The 17,275-nt window shown below is 55.4% G+C and overlaps 1 protein-coding gene and 1 long non-coding RNA gene across 7 annotated transcripts; one reads left to right on the top strand and one right to left on the bottom strand.

Moving 5' to 3' along the window:
- Positions 1 to 206: 206 nt before the first annotated feature.
- LOC144375961 (uncharacterized) lies at positions 207 to 13,563 on the bottom strand. Of its 5 annotated transcripts, none has more exons than XR_013435910.1 (6): positions 13,180 to 13,563; positions 12,324 to 12,874; positions 11,500 to 11,641; positions 9,948 to 11,082; positions 2,089 to 2,214; positions 207 to 1,600 (listed from the first exon to the last, which is right to left on the bottom strand). It is a non-coding gene; the product is annotated as an uncharacterized LOC144375961 (long non-coding RNA). The 5 variants fall into 5 exon arrangements; XR_013435909.1 differs by lacking the exon at positions 13,180 to 13,563 and having other exon boundaries at positions 9,948 to 10,221; positions 10,989 to 11,082; positions 12,324 to 12,463; XR_013435911.1 differs by lacking the exon at positions 13,180 to 13,563 and having other exon boundaries at positions 9,948 to 10,221; positions 10,989 to 11,036; positions 12,324 to 12,463.
- Sphk1 (sphingosine kinase 1) lies at positions 10,917 to 16,732 on the top strand. 2 transcript variants are annotated; one of them, XM_021731247.3, is made up of 6 exons: positions 10,917 to 11,028; positions 14,300 to 14,506; positions 14,834 to 14,986; positions 15,067 to 15,161; positions 15,242 to 15,357; positions 15,658 to 16,732. In XM_021731247.3, exons 1-6 carry the CDS (start codon positions 11,019 to 11,021, stop codon positions 16,439 to 16,441), a joined length of 1,365 nt encoding a protein of 454 aa, XP_021586922.1. In that variant the 5' UTR covers positions 10,917 to 11,018; the 3' UTR covers positions 16,442 to 16,732. The 2 variants fall into 2 exon arrangements, with proteins under 2 accessions (XP_021586922.1, XP_005332654.1); XM_005332597.5 differs by lacking the exon at positions 10,917 to 11,028 and adding an exon at positions 13,869 to 14,004.
- Positions 16,733 to 17,275: the final 543 nt, after the last annotated feature.

The raw sequence follows: 17,275 nt of genomic DNA, 5'->3' as shown, positions 1-17,275 counted from the left end.
TTATCAGGCCCGTGACCTTGGCAAACAGCTCTGCCTTCCTGTGCCCCCTCTGCTCTTCTGGATGGTGGTAACAATCACTGCAATCCCACAGGGGTTTGTGAAGGCTGAGCACGTTAGGACTTACAGCAGGTCGGGTACGTTCTGGTCATTAGGTGGCGGGAGATGGAAACATTTATACCTCTATTAGCCAGGGGCCAAGCAACCTCTTGATGTTAACCAATCATTTAATATAAGGAGTTGGGCAGATGGAAATTGCAGGACAGAACAGCAGGAAGCAGACATTGAGGCACAGGGGTGGAACCCCAACCCTGCAGCTGGGAGAACAGGGGAGCTGTTGGAGTTACAGGAGGGAGCAGTGCCCGGTGGGTCGTGGGATCTTTGGCACAAAATTCCAGCTCCATCTCCAGCACCGCAAAACTGAACTCTGGACACCAACACACATCAGTGTGCCAGGAGGGACGTGTGTCCCTGAGGATGACAAACCTTTGCTTTTGGGACCCTAGCAGACTTGGCTCCATGCGTCTCTCTCCCGAGTTTGGTTCTGATTTATAGTCTCTTGTCTGATAAAACTGTGGCAGTGAATTCAGTGCTTTCCTGGGGGCCGTGAGACATTCCAGTGAATTTTGGGGCCTGCTTCGGGCAGTGGGAATCCCCCAAATTTGTAGCCAACTGGGGAAAAGTGAGAACCCCTGATCTGCAGTGGCCGCCATCCTGGGAGGACTGTGCCCTTTACATGTGACACTTGGTCCAACTCCAGGCAGTTGGTGTTAGGAGTGCTTGTACCCTGCCCCCAGAGAAAGGGAGGAGGGCCATGAGGTCACATTCTGGGAGGCCAGTTGTCCATGACAGGAGGCTTCCCTTCTCCACAGGACAGGTCTGGTTTTTCTTGAAACCAGGTGGGGGCTGGACGCTGGGGACACAGAGGAGTCATTGTAAAGTGTGTGGGAAGATAGGCAGGAAGACCTTGTACCCACATGGCGTCTACTTGGTCACACACTGGCTGCTCTGCCCTGGGGCTCCTGAGGTTTAGAGAGCGCCCAGAGCAGCGGGCACAGTGAGTGGCCATCCAAGGCTGAGGGTGGGCCTATCCAGGCCCGCAGAAGGTGGGTGCTGCACCCACAAGCCCCAGAATTGGGATCCAGAGCTGGAGAGAAGCCCAGATTCCAGGTTGGGGGTCACCATGCATAAGGCCACCTCCTAGAACCAGCAAGAACACGCGACTCAGGAGTCCTGGGACAGAGTCTGGCGTCAGCTGCCCTGTGGTGCTCCTTGTTCCCACCAAGTATGTAGAGTGGTCATTCTCAGTTGGGGCAGGCTTGTCCCCCAGGGGTATCTGGCAAGGCCTGAAGATGTTTTGGGTTGCTATGACGTGGGGGCTGCCACTGGCATCTAGTGGGCAGAGGCCAGCATGTTGCCAAATCGTCCACAGCACAGGTTCCCACAGAAAAGAATGCTCCAGCCCCCAAAGTCAACAGTGCTGAGGGGGAGAACCCCCACCCTAAGGAATGAGCTGGGTCTTCAGTGGATGAAGACCCCCCAGGGCAATGTCACCGCAGCAGGAAACACATCTGGTTTTCATTTCTCTCCTTCCTGCCTCCACCTCAGAGAAGAAAACACAGGGCAGGGGGTGGCCGGTCAGCAACACACAGGGTCCCCTGCTCCAGTGTGGAGCCTCTGGCCTGGCCCCTGTGGGGGAGATGGGGGAGGGGAGTCTTGGACAAGTCTTAAAGCCCTCTGTGAGCCAGCGGTGCCTCCACAGAAGCTGTGCCAATGTGGCAAAGGGGGTTTTGACCGAGCACAGCTGGTACAGTTACTAGAAAAACAGCAGCTTTTCTTCTGGAAGCCTCTCACGTGGCTATATGTGGGCCCTGCCCAGCAGAGTGTCAGTCACAGGACCAGTGAGCCGCGAGGTCGGCCACCGGCTCCAAGGAGGAAGTGGGGCATCAGTGACCTCCTGGAGGGGGGCTTTGAGGATGGATACTGTCATGCAGGGTGGGAGGGCTCAGTCACAGCACCAGGACCAGGGGGACATTTGGCCACCAAGGCCCTGGGGTTTCTGGAAACCCGCGCGAAGGGGTCTCCACTTACCCTGTCCACTTCCTGCTTCCTGAGCCGAGAGCCTCCACCGCCTCTCTGCCTGCAGGCCACTCTGCTCCTCACAAGGTGGGCAGCCTCACTTCTGCCCCTGGCATCTAGGCTGGCCTTGGTGATTTGCTGGACCAACAGAGAGAGGTGAAGATGAGGTTCTGGGGCTCCTGAGGCTAAGGCTGGAGAAGGCCTGGATTGCCTGACTGGGCCTCCACACACCACTCAGGAACACTCCCTCTCGCACCCCAGCTGCTTGTCACACAGAGAGGCCACGCGCCAGTTGACAGTCCCAGCTGGCAGGCAGCATCTCCCTCAGCACTGCAGGGAGCCATCTCAGATGTTCAGCCCCAGTGACACGAAGGACCCAGCTGAGCCCTGTGGGCCCACAGCCCAGCGTGGGAGATGGGAGATGGTTGCTTCAGGTCACTGCATTTTAGGGTGGTATTACCCAGAAACAGATCATCTGGATGCTGCCCTAGGGAGTGCTTTCAGGAACATAGGGTCCTCTCTTGGATGAAAAACGGATTTCTAGTGGCTCTCCAGGAAGGGTTCACGCAGTGCCATGTCAGGGCTGGTGGAAAGACACAAGCCAAGTGCCACCACAGGCCAAGTCCAGGTATGCACACAATTCTGACTCGCCAGGCAGGTAACACCCGATACAAGAGCATCCCGGGTCTCCCTACCCCCGTCCCCTGCCCATTTCTTCCTCCTTCCCCTGTCCTCCTGTCATCGCTCTCTGCTATTCCAAAGCGACCGCCACCATGGTTCTCAGAATCCAATCCAGATCAGAAAATGGTGTGGCGAGAATTCAAGCCAGCCACGAGGGTGCGAGGAGGGAAGGCAAATTCATCTTCATTTGATACCCAAGGGCAAATGGAATCCCCCAGTAATTAAATGCCAATTAGATATTAAGAAGAAGCCTCTCCAAAGTTGCATTACTGTTCAACAGGGACGTCGGATGTAATTTAGCTTTTTAATTCAGGAGAGCACCTGGCGCTGACACCATCTAGTGGGAGGGACTGAAAGAGGCGCAGGCAGATCCGGGGCTGGCCCCCCTTCCTAGGAGCCTGGGTGGCAGCCAGCTTTGTCACCATTCCCACATTCCCACGCTGGTGTCTGGGAGGAAGTGGGGGGAGATTGTAATAGTGTGTGTCATTGCTGCTACGCCTGATTCATTTCCAGATACGACATTGTCAGAAGACCATTACAGCCCGTGAGGCCCTACAAGAGTTTTCTGTGCATGCCCAGCGACGGGAAAACAGGCTTCAGATTCTCATCTGCTGCTAAATTGGTCATTCAGTATATGCATTAAAATCTGATGTCGAACCAAAATTCTGGAGACCAAAGGTTTATAGAGCCATTACAGATGCCAGCTAGGAAAAGGACCAGGTCCCCAGACAGTTCCTGTAACTTCCAGCAGCAAAGTGAAAGAGCAGCTGGAAAAATGTCCACCAATCCTAGAACTAAGACCATTTTTGTGACAAAGTAACAGAGAAGGAAAGTACACGTTGTCATGATGAACCAGTGTTGGCTAAAGGGAACAGGGTAGCTGTGCAGAGCCAGGAAGCCTCAGGCTAGGACAGCCTGTGAGCAGGGGAGAGTGTGGGCACTGCAGCCTTAGAAACAATGGACATTGGTGCACCACAGAAGAATCAGACCTGCCTGTTCCTCCAGGTCCCTCCCTAAGTTGCTGAGGTTGGCCTCAAACTTAAGACCCTCCTGCCTCAGCCTCCTGAGCCACTGGAATTACAGGTGTGCACCTAGGTGAGTGTCTCATTTGAAAAAATATCATAAAACTAGAGCTGTGGTGAAATCCAACAACGTAAAATTGTGGCTGGGGTCACAGCTCAGTGGTAGAGCGCCTGCATCGCGTGTGTGAGGCATTGGGTATGATCCTCAGAATCATAGACCAATAAATACATAAAATAAAGGTATTGTGTCCATCTACAACTAAAAGTATTTTTAAAAAAAAACAACATAAGGGGCTGGGGCAGGGGCTCAGCGGTAGAGCGCTCGCCTAGCACGTGCAAGGTCCTGGGTTTGGTCCTCAGCACCACATAAAAATAAAAAAAAAATAAAAAAAATAAAAAAAACCCACATAAAATGAACCATCTTAAGTAACAATTTAGGGCTGGGGATGTGGCTCAAACGGTAGCGTGCTCGCCCAGCGTGCATGCGGCCCGGGTTCAATCCTCAGCACACATACAAACAAAGATGTTGTGTCCAAAAGTAAAAATTTATTTTTACTTTTCTGTATTTTTACAGAAAAGTAAAAATAAATTCTCTCTCTCTCTCTTTAAAAAAAAAAAAGTAACAATTTAGTGGTATTAAGCACATTCATAATGTCGGGTAACTGTCCCCTTTATCCAATTTAAAAGCACTGACATCACCCCAGAATAAAACCCCACAGCCACCGGGCAGCTACTCACACTCCCCTCCCCAGACTTCGCAGTCACCCCTCTGCTCTCTGTCTTTAAAGGTCTGTCCCTTCTGGGCATTTCATAGAAATGGGTGCATAGGATATGTGGCCTTCTGCATCTGGATTCTTTCACTCAGCGGGACATGTTTGAGGTTTATCTACATTGTGATATGCATCTGGACTGCATTTCTTTTTATGACCCCTGTGGTGTAGGTGAGTGTCCCCAAAAGGCGCTGGTGCTACTGGGAAGTGGGAGAGCCTTTAAGAGGCTGGGATGTGCCCTTGAAGGGACATGGAGACCCAGCCCCTTCCTCTTGCTCTCTTTCATTCCCTGGCCATGAGGTCAGCGGGTAAGCGGTTTTTTTCCACTACGTGCATCTATCATGATGTGCCACCACAGGCCCTAAGCAAAGGGGCCAAGCATGGACAGAACCCTCGAAAACTGTGAGCCAAAATAAGCCTTTCTTTTTTATAAGTTGATTATCTCAGGTATTTGTGACAGTAACAGGAAGCTAACACAGTGACCAAGTAATATTCCCTTGTATGGCTATGTCACACTGTGTTTGCCCACTCATCCACGGAGGCGCATTTGGGTCGCTCCCAGCACTTGGCCATCGTGAATAATGCTGCCACGAACACTCCTGCCCCAGTTTTTGTGTGGACGTGTGTTTTCATTTTTCTCAGCTACATACCTAGATTGTTGAGTCATATGGTAATCATATGTCTAATTTTTTTTTTTTTTTTAATAAGCAGATTCTTGCGGTGTTGCCCAGGCTGGCCTTGAACTTCTGGGCTCAAACAATCCTCCTGTCTCAGCCTTCAGAGTAGCTGGGACTATAGGCATGTGGCACCACCTCTGGTGTGTGTGTTTAATTTTTAAAGGATCTTTAAGTCTTTTATTTTAAGATCTTGTTCTTAAGGACGGGTTGGCACTGCTGGCTTAGTATCTGCCATGTCTTCCTGGTCGACAGGCCAGCCTTTGTTAGACGCTCACAGCACACAGGGTCCTGGTGCAGAATTGGGACTAGGTTCCTGCTTTTGTTCTCAGGGGCCACAGCTCGTCAAACACAGCTGAGACCTCAGAGAGCAGCCCTTCAGTGTCCTGGAGATTGCTGTGGCTCCAGGCTCCTGCTCGGCCTTTCCCTCCAGGGTGTCTCCTGTACCACTGATGGCTACAAACTGGACCACAGCTGGCCCTGCCTGCCAAGAGCCGAAGGAGGCAGATCCGGTCCGCGCTATCATTTTTTGCAGTTATTGAGCTCCCTTCTGAAGAGCTCCAAGTTCTCATTCTGAGAACCAAGGAGTTACAGATACTTGTCCCATGGCAATTGGAACTCAGCCTAAAATGGTTCGTGCTTGTTTGCAAATGCCAAGTTCTGATGCTATGGATTTTTCTAGGCCATGCAGGGTCAGGAAGACTGATGGGTCTTTTTAACTGTACATTAGGACCATCTGCCCGTCTGGAACCCCCCAGCCTGCCGTGCCCAGCTAGGAGGAGGTGGGGTGCAAAAGGTGCCCTTCCTGAGCTCACTGTATCTCTGTGGCAGCACTTCACATCCAGATGCAGCCTCGTCCCTGGGGGTTCTGTGGCATCTGCCAGAAGAACGCGCACGGGAGGTCAGTCTGCAGCGCTCTGCTTGAGGACTCCGGTGCAGGAACCTCCTGACTGCAGCGCTCCAGGCACCTATGAGCTCCTGGTTGCTCTAGAGCACTCTCCAGGCCCTTTCCGTTTTGATTTATTCATATACACAGATACACACACACACACACACACACACACAGACACACACACACACGTATGTTCTAACCAGTCTGCAAGTCTTGAAATATCAGACATTAAAAAAAAAAAAATCCTCAGCACTGAGACAGGTAACCACCTGGCTACCCATTCAGTTTTGAAATGGGGGCTATCAGAGGAGGCTCCTGGGACCCTCAGAGGGTGCCTTGAAGGAGAAATGACATCTTAGCTCATCCTCAACATGACAGTCCTGTTGCGGTGATCAGGACTTGAAGGCAATGAGCAAAGAGAACAAGCAACTCCAATTCTAGAGAGGCATCCTGTCGGATCACCAGCACGGCTCCCCCGGCACAAAGGCTCGGAGCCACGGCACCCATGGAATCAGGCAAAGGCATGCTGTCCAGAACACAGGTCCCAGGTCCCAGCTGTCCAGCCATCCTGCGCAATCATTACTTCAGTAGCTAGGTTTGTGCCTGGAAATCATCGAAGAGCTTGACCTTCAGGAGGTGAGCCTCCAGGGAAGGGGAATTTCTATTTTCAGGATGTGGATAATGAGCATGAGGAGCAGGCAAGCCTCACGCCAGGCTCCCTGTCGCTTCCCAGCTTGGTGAAATAGGGCATCTATCCCTTGCTTGTCCCCGCCAATTGGCTTTGAGGAAGCCAGAGAGGCTGCTTGTTGGTGTGAAAGAGGAGACAGGTGCACCCAGGATGGCCACCAGGAGGGCCTCGCCAAAGGCCCCTGTGCTGTCTGGGAAAGAGTGAGAAGGACTTCACTGCTTAGCGCAGGTCCACCCTAAGGTGGGTAGAGACAGCCTCAGACCATTGAGCAAAAGCATTGCCTGGCTGGAGCCCATATTCAACCCGCTGTCTGTTTGCTTTGGGAACCACCCAAGGACACATTTGAGCTTCTGAGATGTGCAAGTGGAAAACATTCCAAAACAAAAAGCCCCAGGAAACTGTGTACACCATCCCCAGCCTCTATGATCAGGGCTTGGCTGCTGAGATAAAAGCAGCTTTGCTTTCCTGTTCTGTAACTGCCAAAGCCATGTGACACACAGCCTTTGGGCTTCTCCTCTTTGGGAGGTGAGATCTCTGGACCAGGGTCCCAGGATACCTAAGCAACTGAGCAACAGGTAGAGGTGGGTGGACTGGGGCCTGGCTGTATCCTGGGCAGAAGTGTTCAGGATGTGGGGTTGGACATGGAAGGCCAGGCCAGAGCCCACTTTGGGCCTGAATCATTAGGTGGTCAGCAGGAGCCCAGGGAATGCTCCCAATGAATGACTCTTCCCTGGGGCAGCAGTGTCAGTGTGGCTGGCCAGAAGCAGCTGGACTGCCAGGTCACAGGACAGGAGCTGGGAGGGCCACACACATTTGCTGTTGCCCAGGGGGCTGTGCCTGGGGGCAAGCCCTTCCTGCAAAGCAGTGTAGGGAATTCTGCCAGGCTGTAAATGGATGGGCTGGTCCATTTCCAACACCTCCCGAGGTGAAGAGCTGGGGTTTGGCAATTCTGTAATTACTGCTTAGCAAAGATGCCAATTTCTCCCTCTTGGGTCATTTCAAAAAGTGGAAATGAACTTTATTTGTGCTAGATGAGTCAAAGACCACAAAGTCTATAGAATCACATCTCGATCCCAAAAAGGATGTTTTTAGCCAAATCGGGATATGCTTATTTGGGGGAAAGCAAGGTCCTGGTAAACGTCCACTTGAGTAGAGCTGGGGAAGGGAGGAGGTGCTGGAAAAGAAGGTTTTGGAGCCAAGTAAGGACACGGTTTCTGGATTCTATTCGTCTGTGGTTGGCAAAGTAATGGTCTCTAAAGGTGTCCCTGTCATAATCCCAAGAATCTGTGAATGAACATGTTACCTTATATAGCCAAAGGGTCGCTGCAGAAATGATGAAGGACCTGGAGACAGGATGTTATCCTATGCTCTCTGGGTGGGGCCATTGTAATCTCAGGATCCTTACAGTGGGCACAAAGGCCAGAGAGAGACAAGAGAGAACAACCCAAACAGCAGCCAGAGATAAGATCTGCTGCTGAGGTGCTGCAGGTTTAGGAGGTGGAGGAAGGGTCCTGGGCTGAGGAATGCAGGTGGTTCCTGGAAGCTAGAAAAGACAGGGCTATAGAATCCCACAGGTCCACTGTAACTTCTGACCTCTAGAAATGTAAGACAAATTGATGTTTTGTTTTTGTTGTTGTTTTTTTTTTTTTTTAAATTTGTGCAGTAATAGGAACCTAATACACCATTCAACACAAAACTCAGCTTTGTTCTTCCAAGGCCTGGGGAACAAACCCATCTGCTCCAGAAACTGAAGTTGCCACAAGCCAAGGTAGAAGCCAGGATCTGAAGGTCAAGGTAGCTGGGATAGTGTGGGAGCCTGGCTGTCAACAGATATCAGCTCCTCCCAACAGATGCGCCCTGGCAACCCTAGGAGGAGAGCAGCTCTGGCTTCCAGACACCTCCTTTCTCCAGTACCTACAGAAGCGTGTACAATGTACACTACTTTCCTCTTTCAAGATACCTTGAAAACATGAAGCCAGGCATAGTGGTGCACACTAGTAATCCCAGCTACTGGGGAGGCTAAGACAGGAGGCTGAGGCAGGAAGATCATAAGCTCAAGGCTACCATAGGCAACTTGGTGAGATCCTGTCTCAAAAATTTTTTTAAAGGCTGGGATGTAACTCAGTGTTAGAGCACTGTGGGTTCAATCCCTCTGCATTGCAATAATAATAATAATAATAATAATAATAATAATAAAATAAAAAAATAAAAAATATTTTTTTAGTTGTAGGTAGACACAATACCTTCATTTTATTTATGTAATGCTGAGGATTGAACCCAGGGCCTCACACATGAGGAGCACTCTACCACTGAGCCCCAGCCCCAGCTCTACATAGCAAATTTTTTTAAAAAAATAAAAAAAGATGGGCTGGGGATGTGGCTCAAGCAGTAGCGCGCTCGCCTGGCATGCGTGTGGCCCGGGTTCGATTCTCAGCACCACATACAAACAAAGATGTTGTGCCTGCCGATAACTAAAAAATAAATATTAAAAAATTCTCTCTCTCTCTCTCTCTCTCTCTCTCACACACACTCTCTCTTAAAAAAAAGAAAATCTGAAATATTGGTTCACACTAGAGTCCTTGCAACTTATTGATTTTCCCTGCCAGTCATTTGCATTTGAGAAAGAACTTGCCCATAGAAAATAATTCCGAACACATCTAAATCTAGACAATGACTCTTGGGATATGCTTATTTGGGGGAAAGCAAGGTCCTGGTAATCGTTCACTTGGGTAGAGCTGGAGAAGGGAGGAGGAAGAACTCAGGTAGAGCACAAACTCAGTGTTGGCAAAGCCTCGCGTTCTATTCCCAGCACTGTGTGCACATCTGTGCACACACACATTCACAAACAAATCTCAGCCAACTCTTTCAAAGGAAGATGGCACGTGAAGATGAAGGCAGAGATCAGGGTGATGTATAGGTGAGACAAGGAACCTCAAAGAATGCCCGCAAACCATCAGAGCCAGGCTAGGCACACAGGGCAGATTCTCCCTCACCGCCTCCACAGGACCAGCCCTGCCGACACCTGGAGCTAAGACAGTAAATTAGCTTAAGCCACCAGGGAGTGCATGCAGGTGCCTCCAAATGCTGGCAGGCAGCTAAAATGAGAACCGTGGGTATGAGTACAGTGGGTGGAAGCTGAGGTACCTGAATTGCAGTCAGGGATGACAAGCCCGAGGATGAGGCTGTGTGGGAGGCAAGGCCAAAAGCCCAGCCGAGGCCAAGTCCCCAGTCTCAGCAAGGACATCCATGAGGACATCACCAAGGCTTGAAGTCACAGCACCACACAGAAACACAAACAAGGCAAAGCCCACAGTCCAGCAGGCAGCCAGGAATCCCGTGTGGCCAGTCTGCTCCTCCGGATCTCCACAAGTGGCACACGGCACCACCAACGGCAGGCGTGGTCAACAGGAAAGAATATCTAGGGGACAGAATGGAAAGGCATTCTAGGGCAGCCCTAGAACACTAGTCTTAAAAATCATCTACAGAGCTGGACACCTCCCTTCCCTCCCAACCTGCCAGGCAATAAACTACCATAAAAAAGGGAAAGAAGCCTTAGGGAAGGGTGAGGTAGCAGGAATCTTCTAACAAAAGCAAGTCGTGAACCTACCACCTGGCCAGGTCCAGTGAATGCCTGCTTTTTTCTCTCTTAAAAAAGTGTGTGTGTGTGTTTGTGTGTGTGTGGGTTCCCTCAGGTGTGTCTCCCTGGGGAGGCTGCCCACAGGAGGGGGAGGCTGAGAGACAGTGCAAAACAATTCCTTTCATCTGTGAGACAGGTACGACCTGAGAGGCCGGTCCTGCGTTGGCAATCAAGTCAGACCCCCCTGGCTGGCCCAAGCCTGATGCCAGGCGCATGGTGGGCCTTGCTGGACACAGTAACTGGTTGTTTAATCAGAACCTGGGGAGTGAAGCCAGAACAGGGCTCGGAGATGCTTCCTCTTTGGAGACTCTGTGACCACTGGGTTTCTGGGGCAGCTCTGTCGCAAGCAAACCACCAGGCCGACAGATGCCCAATATCCTGGAGAAGCTGGGCAGGGGGAGGCTGCCAGCCTATCCCAGCTTGGCCTCCTAGGCTGGGGGCAGGGCTGGGGGTTTGCTACTCAACTCCCCAGGGAAAGGATTTGGCTGCTTGAGTAAACCCTTTCAAGTTTCAGTTCCCCCAAGTGTCAAGAGCAGAAAGCAACTTGCTTGTGTCCAATCCTGTCTCTTGGGTCAGGAATGCGGATGGGTGAGTTTCTGAGAAGGGATGAAGTTCTTTAGACAGGCCGAAAGGGAAAGGAGTCTGGAAGAGGCACCGCGGTCGGGGGAGGTGAATGACCAGAACGAGGCGGGGCAGAGCAGAGGCTCTTAGAACAGAGGGGGGGGGGTGGTGGGGAAACCCAGGCCGGACAGAGGAATCATTGTGTGGAGTGGCACCGGGGCCAGAGGGCTTTGCCCTTTGCCTCTCTCCCACTGGGCCTTCCCCAGCTGGGAGGGGAGCTGGGCCCTCCGAAGGCCCAGGGGAGAAAGAGCCCCCAGCAGGCTGCCCTGCCTCCCTTTGCAAGCTCCAGCTGTTTCCAGTCAATCCCACCCCCTCCTCGCCAGTCCTAGGACCCAGAGGTTGCAGCCCGTCCCCCCACCCCCGCCCTCCCGCGAGAGAAACAGGAAGCCCTGTTCCAGGCGGGCTTCATAACCCCGTGCCTCAGTTTCCCCTCTTCACCGCTAACAGATGTGTTCTGAGCCAGGAAGCAGAGGCGGGAACCCTGGGTCGTTCTCCGCAGTTGGTCTCTTCCAAGGTTGAGATCCTGGGGTGCATACCTTCCTACCCGCGTCTTCTAGGCTTCAAGATCCGGACCTGGACCCTAACGGGGAAGGAAAAAAAGGGGAGAAGGGAGTGGCGGGTAGACCTGGCTCCTGGCTCCCGAGCGGAGACCCTCCTCCAGCCGATGCTCGCGTCCCCGTAGCGCATGACCGCGGCACTGCGGCTGCAGCGCTGCCCTCCCCTGCCTGCGCGGGATTCCCGGGGTCTGCGCCATAAGGGGGCCAGGGTGCAGGACGCAGTCTCCGCGCATCCGCGGGAGTCACTGATGACGCCCCTGCTCCTTCTCCAGTTTCTTGTTTCCGGGCGTTTCTCCACCCGTGAACGCGTCGCTGAGTCACCTTCTCAGGGCGCTCTCGGAACGCTGGGGACCCGGCCCCGGGCTGTGCCGGGACCGCGCAAAGCGGAAGCACACACTGCTAGGACGCGTGCGGACCGCGACTTGGGAAGTCCCATCCTGAAGGCTCCGTCGGGGGACTCCCACGTGTTGGGAAAGGGGGTCAGGCTGGGGGTCCGCTGGAAGAGAAGACACCACCGAGGCGTGCCCGGATTCAGGGCGCCACCGGGCAACTCGGCTCTGCGGTCCTCCCGGGCAGCCTCTTTAGGAAGCTATAGAAGGGAGGTGTGGGGGTCGGGCAGGGGCCGGCGAGGGACGTGGGCTCTCCGCAGCCAGGGCCTGGCACGTCTGAATCTCCTGCGGGTCCCCCTCCCAAGTGTGGCCCTACCTGGTCAGGTTATCAGTTCGGCCTTGGCAACGTCTTCCTCCCAGTCTCCGCCAATAACCTTCCAGGGATTTAATTCGAGTTGTTCACGGACACGTTCTCGTCACTTGCCGCGGAATATTTCAGACGCGGACACGCGTGCGGTTTGCCAATTGAAGCAGAAACTCCCTGGCGCGTTTGCGTCTTCGCGCGGAGCCAGCGGGAGGGGCGGGGGCGGCGGGGCCACGCCCTCCGAGCTTGCCTCTCGGTCCGGATCTGGACCCCTAGGCCTTCCACACTGCTGGACTCCTCTCCAGCAGGCGAGGAACGCGGACCTGGACTGCTAGCTGCGGACAGCTTCTCTGGCCCAGGTGAGCCTTGATGGTGTTCCCAGGGAAAGGTTCCAACTTCGGGGGTTGCTGACAAAGCTCCCTCCTCCCGACCGCGTACTCCGACGCGGAGCCCCAGGGCCAGTCCAGATCTGCTCGGGACGCCGCGCCCGGCTGCTTTGGGTTCGTTGTGGGTGTGTGGCCCAGCGGCAGTCAGGAAGTTAAAAATAGCCCTCCGCGGGAGACCTGGGGAGGAAGAAAGAGAAAGCCCGCGAGTGGCTGGTGAGATATCCCAGCTCGGGAGAATGGGCGCCTGGCGGGGTCCGGGACTTCGAATTCCGGGTGGGCGTGCGAAGGAGTCACGGCATCCTGGCTTCGAGCAGCGAGGACAGGTCTGCCGGTAGCGCTGGGGGCTGCGAAATCGCGGTGTCCAGGCGCAGTCTAGGGTCTTCCCAGAGCTCAAGATCACACGCGCCCGGTGGCTACTCAAACTCTGGGCACCCAGGCGTATTCGCGCGGGGCTTGCACCTCGGCTTGTGCGGCGAGCTCACCTTCGCGCGCCGGGGACGCTGTGCTCCTCCAGTCCCTCGGCGGCGCCACCTACTATGAGCGGCGGGAGCGCGCATCCGCATCCCAAGACTCTGTCGAGAACCTGCGTGTGGCGGTGGGCGCGGACCGTGCTGGGGGTGGCGTGGTGAGGCCAGGGTCAGGGCCCGGGTCCACATGGACCCCCAGTTCCACCTCCGCTAGCTGAAGCAACGAGGGGCGTGGTTAGGCCGGCGTCCAAACAGAGAGCCCTCCCCACGCCGCGGCGCCTCGCAGTGAAGTTGAGCGAAAAGTTTGAGGCCAGAGGCAGCGAGACCCGGGAGTCTGTGCCAGCCCGGCGCTTCAGTTGTCACTCAGATGCGGGGCTGAGCCTGGAACGAGCCTCGTTCCGCCCCCAGGCCACTATAGGGAACGGCGTTTTCGCCTTGCCAGCAAACCAGACCGACTGGGTAGGGCCGCCCGCCCTGCCCTCCCGTGGCTGGTGGCTCCTGGGCGGCCCGCCCTCGCGGGGCCCTGGGGAACTGGGCCACGCACCGCGAGGTCCTGTGCCCACTTGCGCTCCGGCAGAGCAGGCGGCAACTGTTGGCTCAGCTCCGGCTCGGCTCTCGCGCTACGAACGCTGCTCCCACCAACGCAGCGAGCATCCAGGCGGAGCAGGGTTCTTGGAGGTGTGCCACGGCCCCAGCTTCTCTGAAACTCGGGGCCGGGGACGCGAGGACCGGGCTGTCTGGGACTGGGATCTTCGCTCCATACTTTGTGCCTCGCGATGTCCGCTCAAGTTCTGGGATTTTTGCGCAACTGGACTCCCCTCTCCCTGGCAGCCGGACAGGGTGAGGAGCTGGTCCGACAGAGAGAGCCATGGGGCTCTGACTCATCCCTCGGGCTGGAACCCAAAGCCCCAAAGAGGAATGTCCTGGGGAAGAGACCCTTCGTTTCGAGGGATTGGGGACTCAGTTGCTTGGTGACACCGGACGTCCTTCCAGAAAGCTAGGTCCCCACGGGCTTATGGCGATTCAGAAGCGCGCCACTCCTGGTGCGTGGTCCCGGCATCTGGCTGGGCGCCGCCTCCCGCACCAGGAGCTGCTGCCCTGGGCTCCTCCAGCGCTGCCTCCTCTTGTCCCGCAGATCTGGCCGCTGCAGGGAATGACGCGGTTGCCCCCACAGCCCCGGCTCCGGGCGGGGAGGGCGAGCCCCACAGCCAACCTCGCGACGCCCTCCTGGGCAGCACCGATAAGGAGCTGAAAGCTCGAGCCGCGGTCACCGAGGGCAGCGCCGCAACAACGCTGGGGACCCCCTGGCAGCGGGAGCCGCAGGTCGAGGCTATGGATCCAGGTTTGTGGGAGTCTGGGAAGAGCTGTAGGGTTCTCTCCCTCGCCAGAAATATTGGAACTCCGAAAGAGAGGATCTGGGGACTCTGGAGAGAAATACTTTCCCCCTGGAGACTGGAAGCCTACCAGGCCTGAGCCAAGAAAAGGGGGATCGGGGCAGCGCGCCCCACCCCAGAATTCCCCTCGGGAGGTCGTGTCCTCTGGTTGGGCTCTATTGGGTTAAGAACCCGGGTATTGCTGGCGCTGCGTTTCCACCCCACTGCCCTTGTTGCTCTTCTCGGCCCCCTAGTGGCCGGTTGGGGGCGCGGCTTTCTCAGGTTTGTTTTTGTAGCGAGTGGCCCCCGGAGCCTGCTCCCCCGGCCTTGCCGTGTGTTGGTGCTGCTGAACCCGCGCGGCGGCAAGGGCAAGGCCCTGCAGCTCTTCCAGAGCCTCGTGCAGCCCCTTCTTGCCGAGGCCGAAGTCTCCTTCACTCTGATGCTCACTGGTGAGTCTCCTTTACACTGGCCGAGACTCGGGCAGCATCCCCTGCCAGAACCAGCCCTGAGAACTGCATGTCTCCTACAGAAAGGAGGAACCACGCACGGGAACTGGTGCGGGCGGAGGAGCTGGGCCGCTGGGATGCTCTGGTGGTCATGTCTGGGGATGGGCTGATGCATGAGGTGAGGCCTGCACCAGAGGCTGGCCGGGGTTCGGGCATGGGTCGAGTGGGGCTTCCAGGGCTGAGCCCTCATGCCAACAGGTGGTGAATGGACTCATGGAGCGCCCAGACTGGGAGACGGCCATCCAGAAACCCTTGTGTAGCCTCCCAGCAGGCTCTGGCAACGCTCTGGCAGCTTCCTTGAACCACTATGCTGGGTGAGAGCCCAGGGCCAGAGTGGGCCTCCATTTCCCCCGGGTGCCCACTTCTGCCAGGTTTTCTTTTCTAAGTTCCCATATACGGGAGTAACGTCCACTTCACCTTTATCCCTCCAGGCTGGCTCTCAGTTCTGGGGCCTGCTCCTGGTGGGCCAAGCTGGCTGCATTCACCTGCTCTCTGTCACTGCCCCTGCTAACTCTCTAGGGAGTGTGTGTTGCTATGCCTGCAGGCAAAAGGGAGGAGGAAGGGAAGGATGCACGGGGTTCCTCCCCTGCCCCATCAGACCCTTTCCCCTGCAGCTATGAGCAGGTGACTAATGAGGACCTCCTGACCAACTGCACGCAGCTGCTGTGCCAACGGCTCCTGTCACCCATGAACCTGCTGTCTTTGCACACGGCCTCGGGGCTGCGCCTCTTCTCTGTGCTCAGCCTGGCCTGGGGCTTCATTGCTGATGTGGACCTGGAAAGTGAGAAGTATCGGCGCTTGGGGGAGATGCGCTTCACTCTGGGGACCTTCCTGCGCCTAGCAGCCCTGCGCACCTACCGGGGGCAACTGGCCTATCTCCCCGCAGGAAGTGCTGTTTCTAAGATGCCCACCTCCCCTGCTCTAATGCAGCAGGGCCCTGTGGACGCACACCTTGTTCCCCTGGAGGAGCCAGTGCCCTCTCACTGGACCGTGGTGCCCCATCAGGACTTTGTACTGGTGCTGGCGCTGCTGCACACCCACCTGGGCAGTGAGATGTTTGCTGCACCCATGGGCCGCTGTGCAGCTGGTGTCATGCATCTGTTCTACGTGAGAGCAGGGGTGTCCAGGACCATGCTGCTGCGCCTCTTCCTGGCCATGGAGAAGGGCAAGCACATGGAGTATGACTGTCCCTACTTGGTACATGTGCCTGTGGTTGCCTTCCGCCTGGAGCCTAAGGATGGGAGGGGTGTGTTTGCTGTGGATGGGGAGTTGATGGTCAGTGAGGCTGTGCAGGGCCAAGTGCACCCAGACTACTTCTGGATGGTCAGTGGTGGCTGCAGGGGTCCCCCACCCAGCCAGGAACCCCAGCAGATGCCACCTCCAGAAGAGCCTTTATGACCCCACGGGCTTGCTGTGCCTTTGTCTGCTGCGTGTAGGCTGAGCTTGGGACCCTGTCCTTCCCCCAGGACAGGGGACCTCTCCACAGCTTCTGGGGGTGATGGGGCCTCCTCTGGAAAAGGGTAGGAAGGTGGTAGAGGCTAGGCTTTGGGAAGTTCAGGCTCTACCCACCACAGAACAAGGCCATAGGCAGGAGCCCTGCTGGGTGGGCCAGGTGTCTGTGAAAGGTATTTCTGTTTATTCTGGAAGCCCTGTCCCATGAATCAAATTCAAATAAAAGTGACATTCTTAGCCTGCTAGTCCTGTCCTGGGGACAGGGAGGGAATGGGGTCTTGCTCCGCCCAAGGCTACATAATTTAGTGTTAAGGATGCCTAATGGCAATCCCTGGATTGGATAGCACATGGCACAGCCACCTTGGCGATGGGCACACAATAGACCACCCTCAGGCTCAGAGCTTGCAGATCACCTGACCTCACAACTGGGAAGACGGAGACTCCTAGCTCCAGCCTCTTGACTGTGGGCCACACAAGCAGCTGGTCAGCAAATGTGGCTGGACCCTTTTGTGGGTTTCACAGGAAAGGAAAAGCTCTTGTTGAAGGCATGGGGGAAACTCCAGGGAACAAGACACAAGGCATCCTGGAGGGGCTCAGCGCCCAGCCTCACTCAGCAGCCTCTGCCCTTTCCCACTGGTCCTCCTACAGGAGTGCTGGGTGGGGGTTAAAGGGAAGAAGCAGGGAGGAGCAGATACCAATCTCTCAGCTGGGCAACCATTTTGGCTTGCAGCCCAGGAGAATGACACCTGCCTGCCACCAGATGCTGTGATGTCAGCTCTC

This window comes from Ictidomys tridecemlineatus, chromosome 3 (assembly GCF_052094955.1).
Source record: "Ictidomys tridecemlineatus isolate mIctTri1 chromosome 3, mIctTri1.hap1, whole genome shotgun sequence".
NCBI classification, from domain to species: Eukaryota; Metazoa; Chordata; class Mammalia; order Rodentia; family Sciuridae; genus Ictidomys; species Ictidomys tridecemlineatus.
Note: the sequence above shows the minus strand (reverse complement) of the source record. Positions and strands in the feature narration are given on the sequence as shown.

Coding starts and splice junctions, on each gene's coding strand:
- Sphk1 (XM_005332597.5), top strand. CDS start 13,941: ATGTCCGCTCAAGTTCTGGGATTTTTGCGCAACTGGACTCCCCTCTCC. Junction 14,507..14,833: donor GGTCGAGGCTATGGATCCAG/GTTTGTGGGAGT, acceptor TTGTTTTTGTAG/CGAGTGGCCCCCGGAGCCTG. Junction 15,358..15,657: donor TCCTTGAACCACTATGCTGG/GTGAGAGCCCAG, acceptor TTTCCCCTGCAG/CTATGAGCAGGTGACTAATG.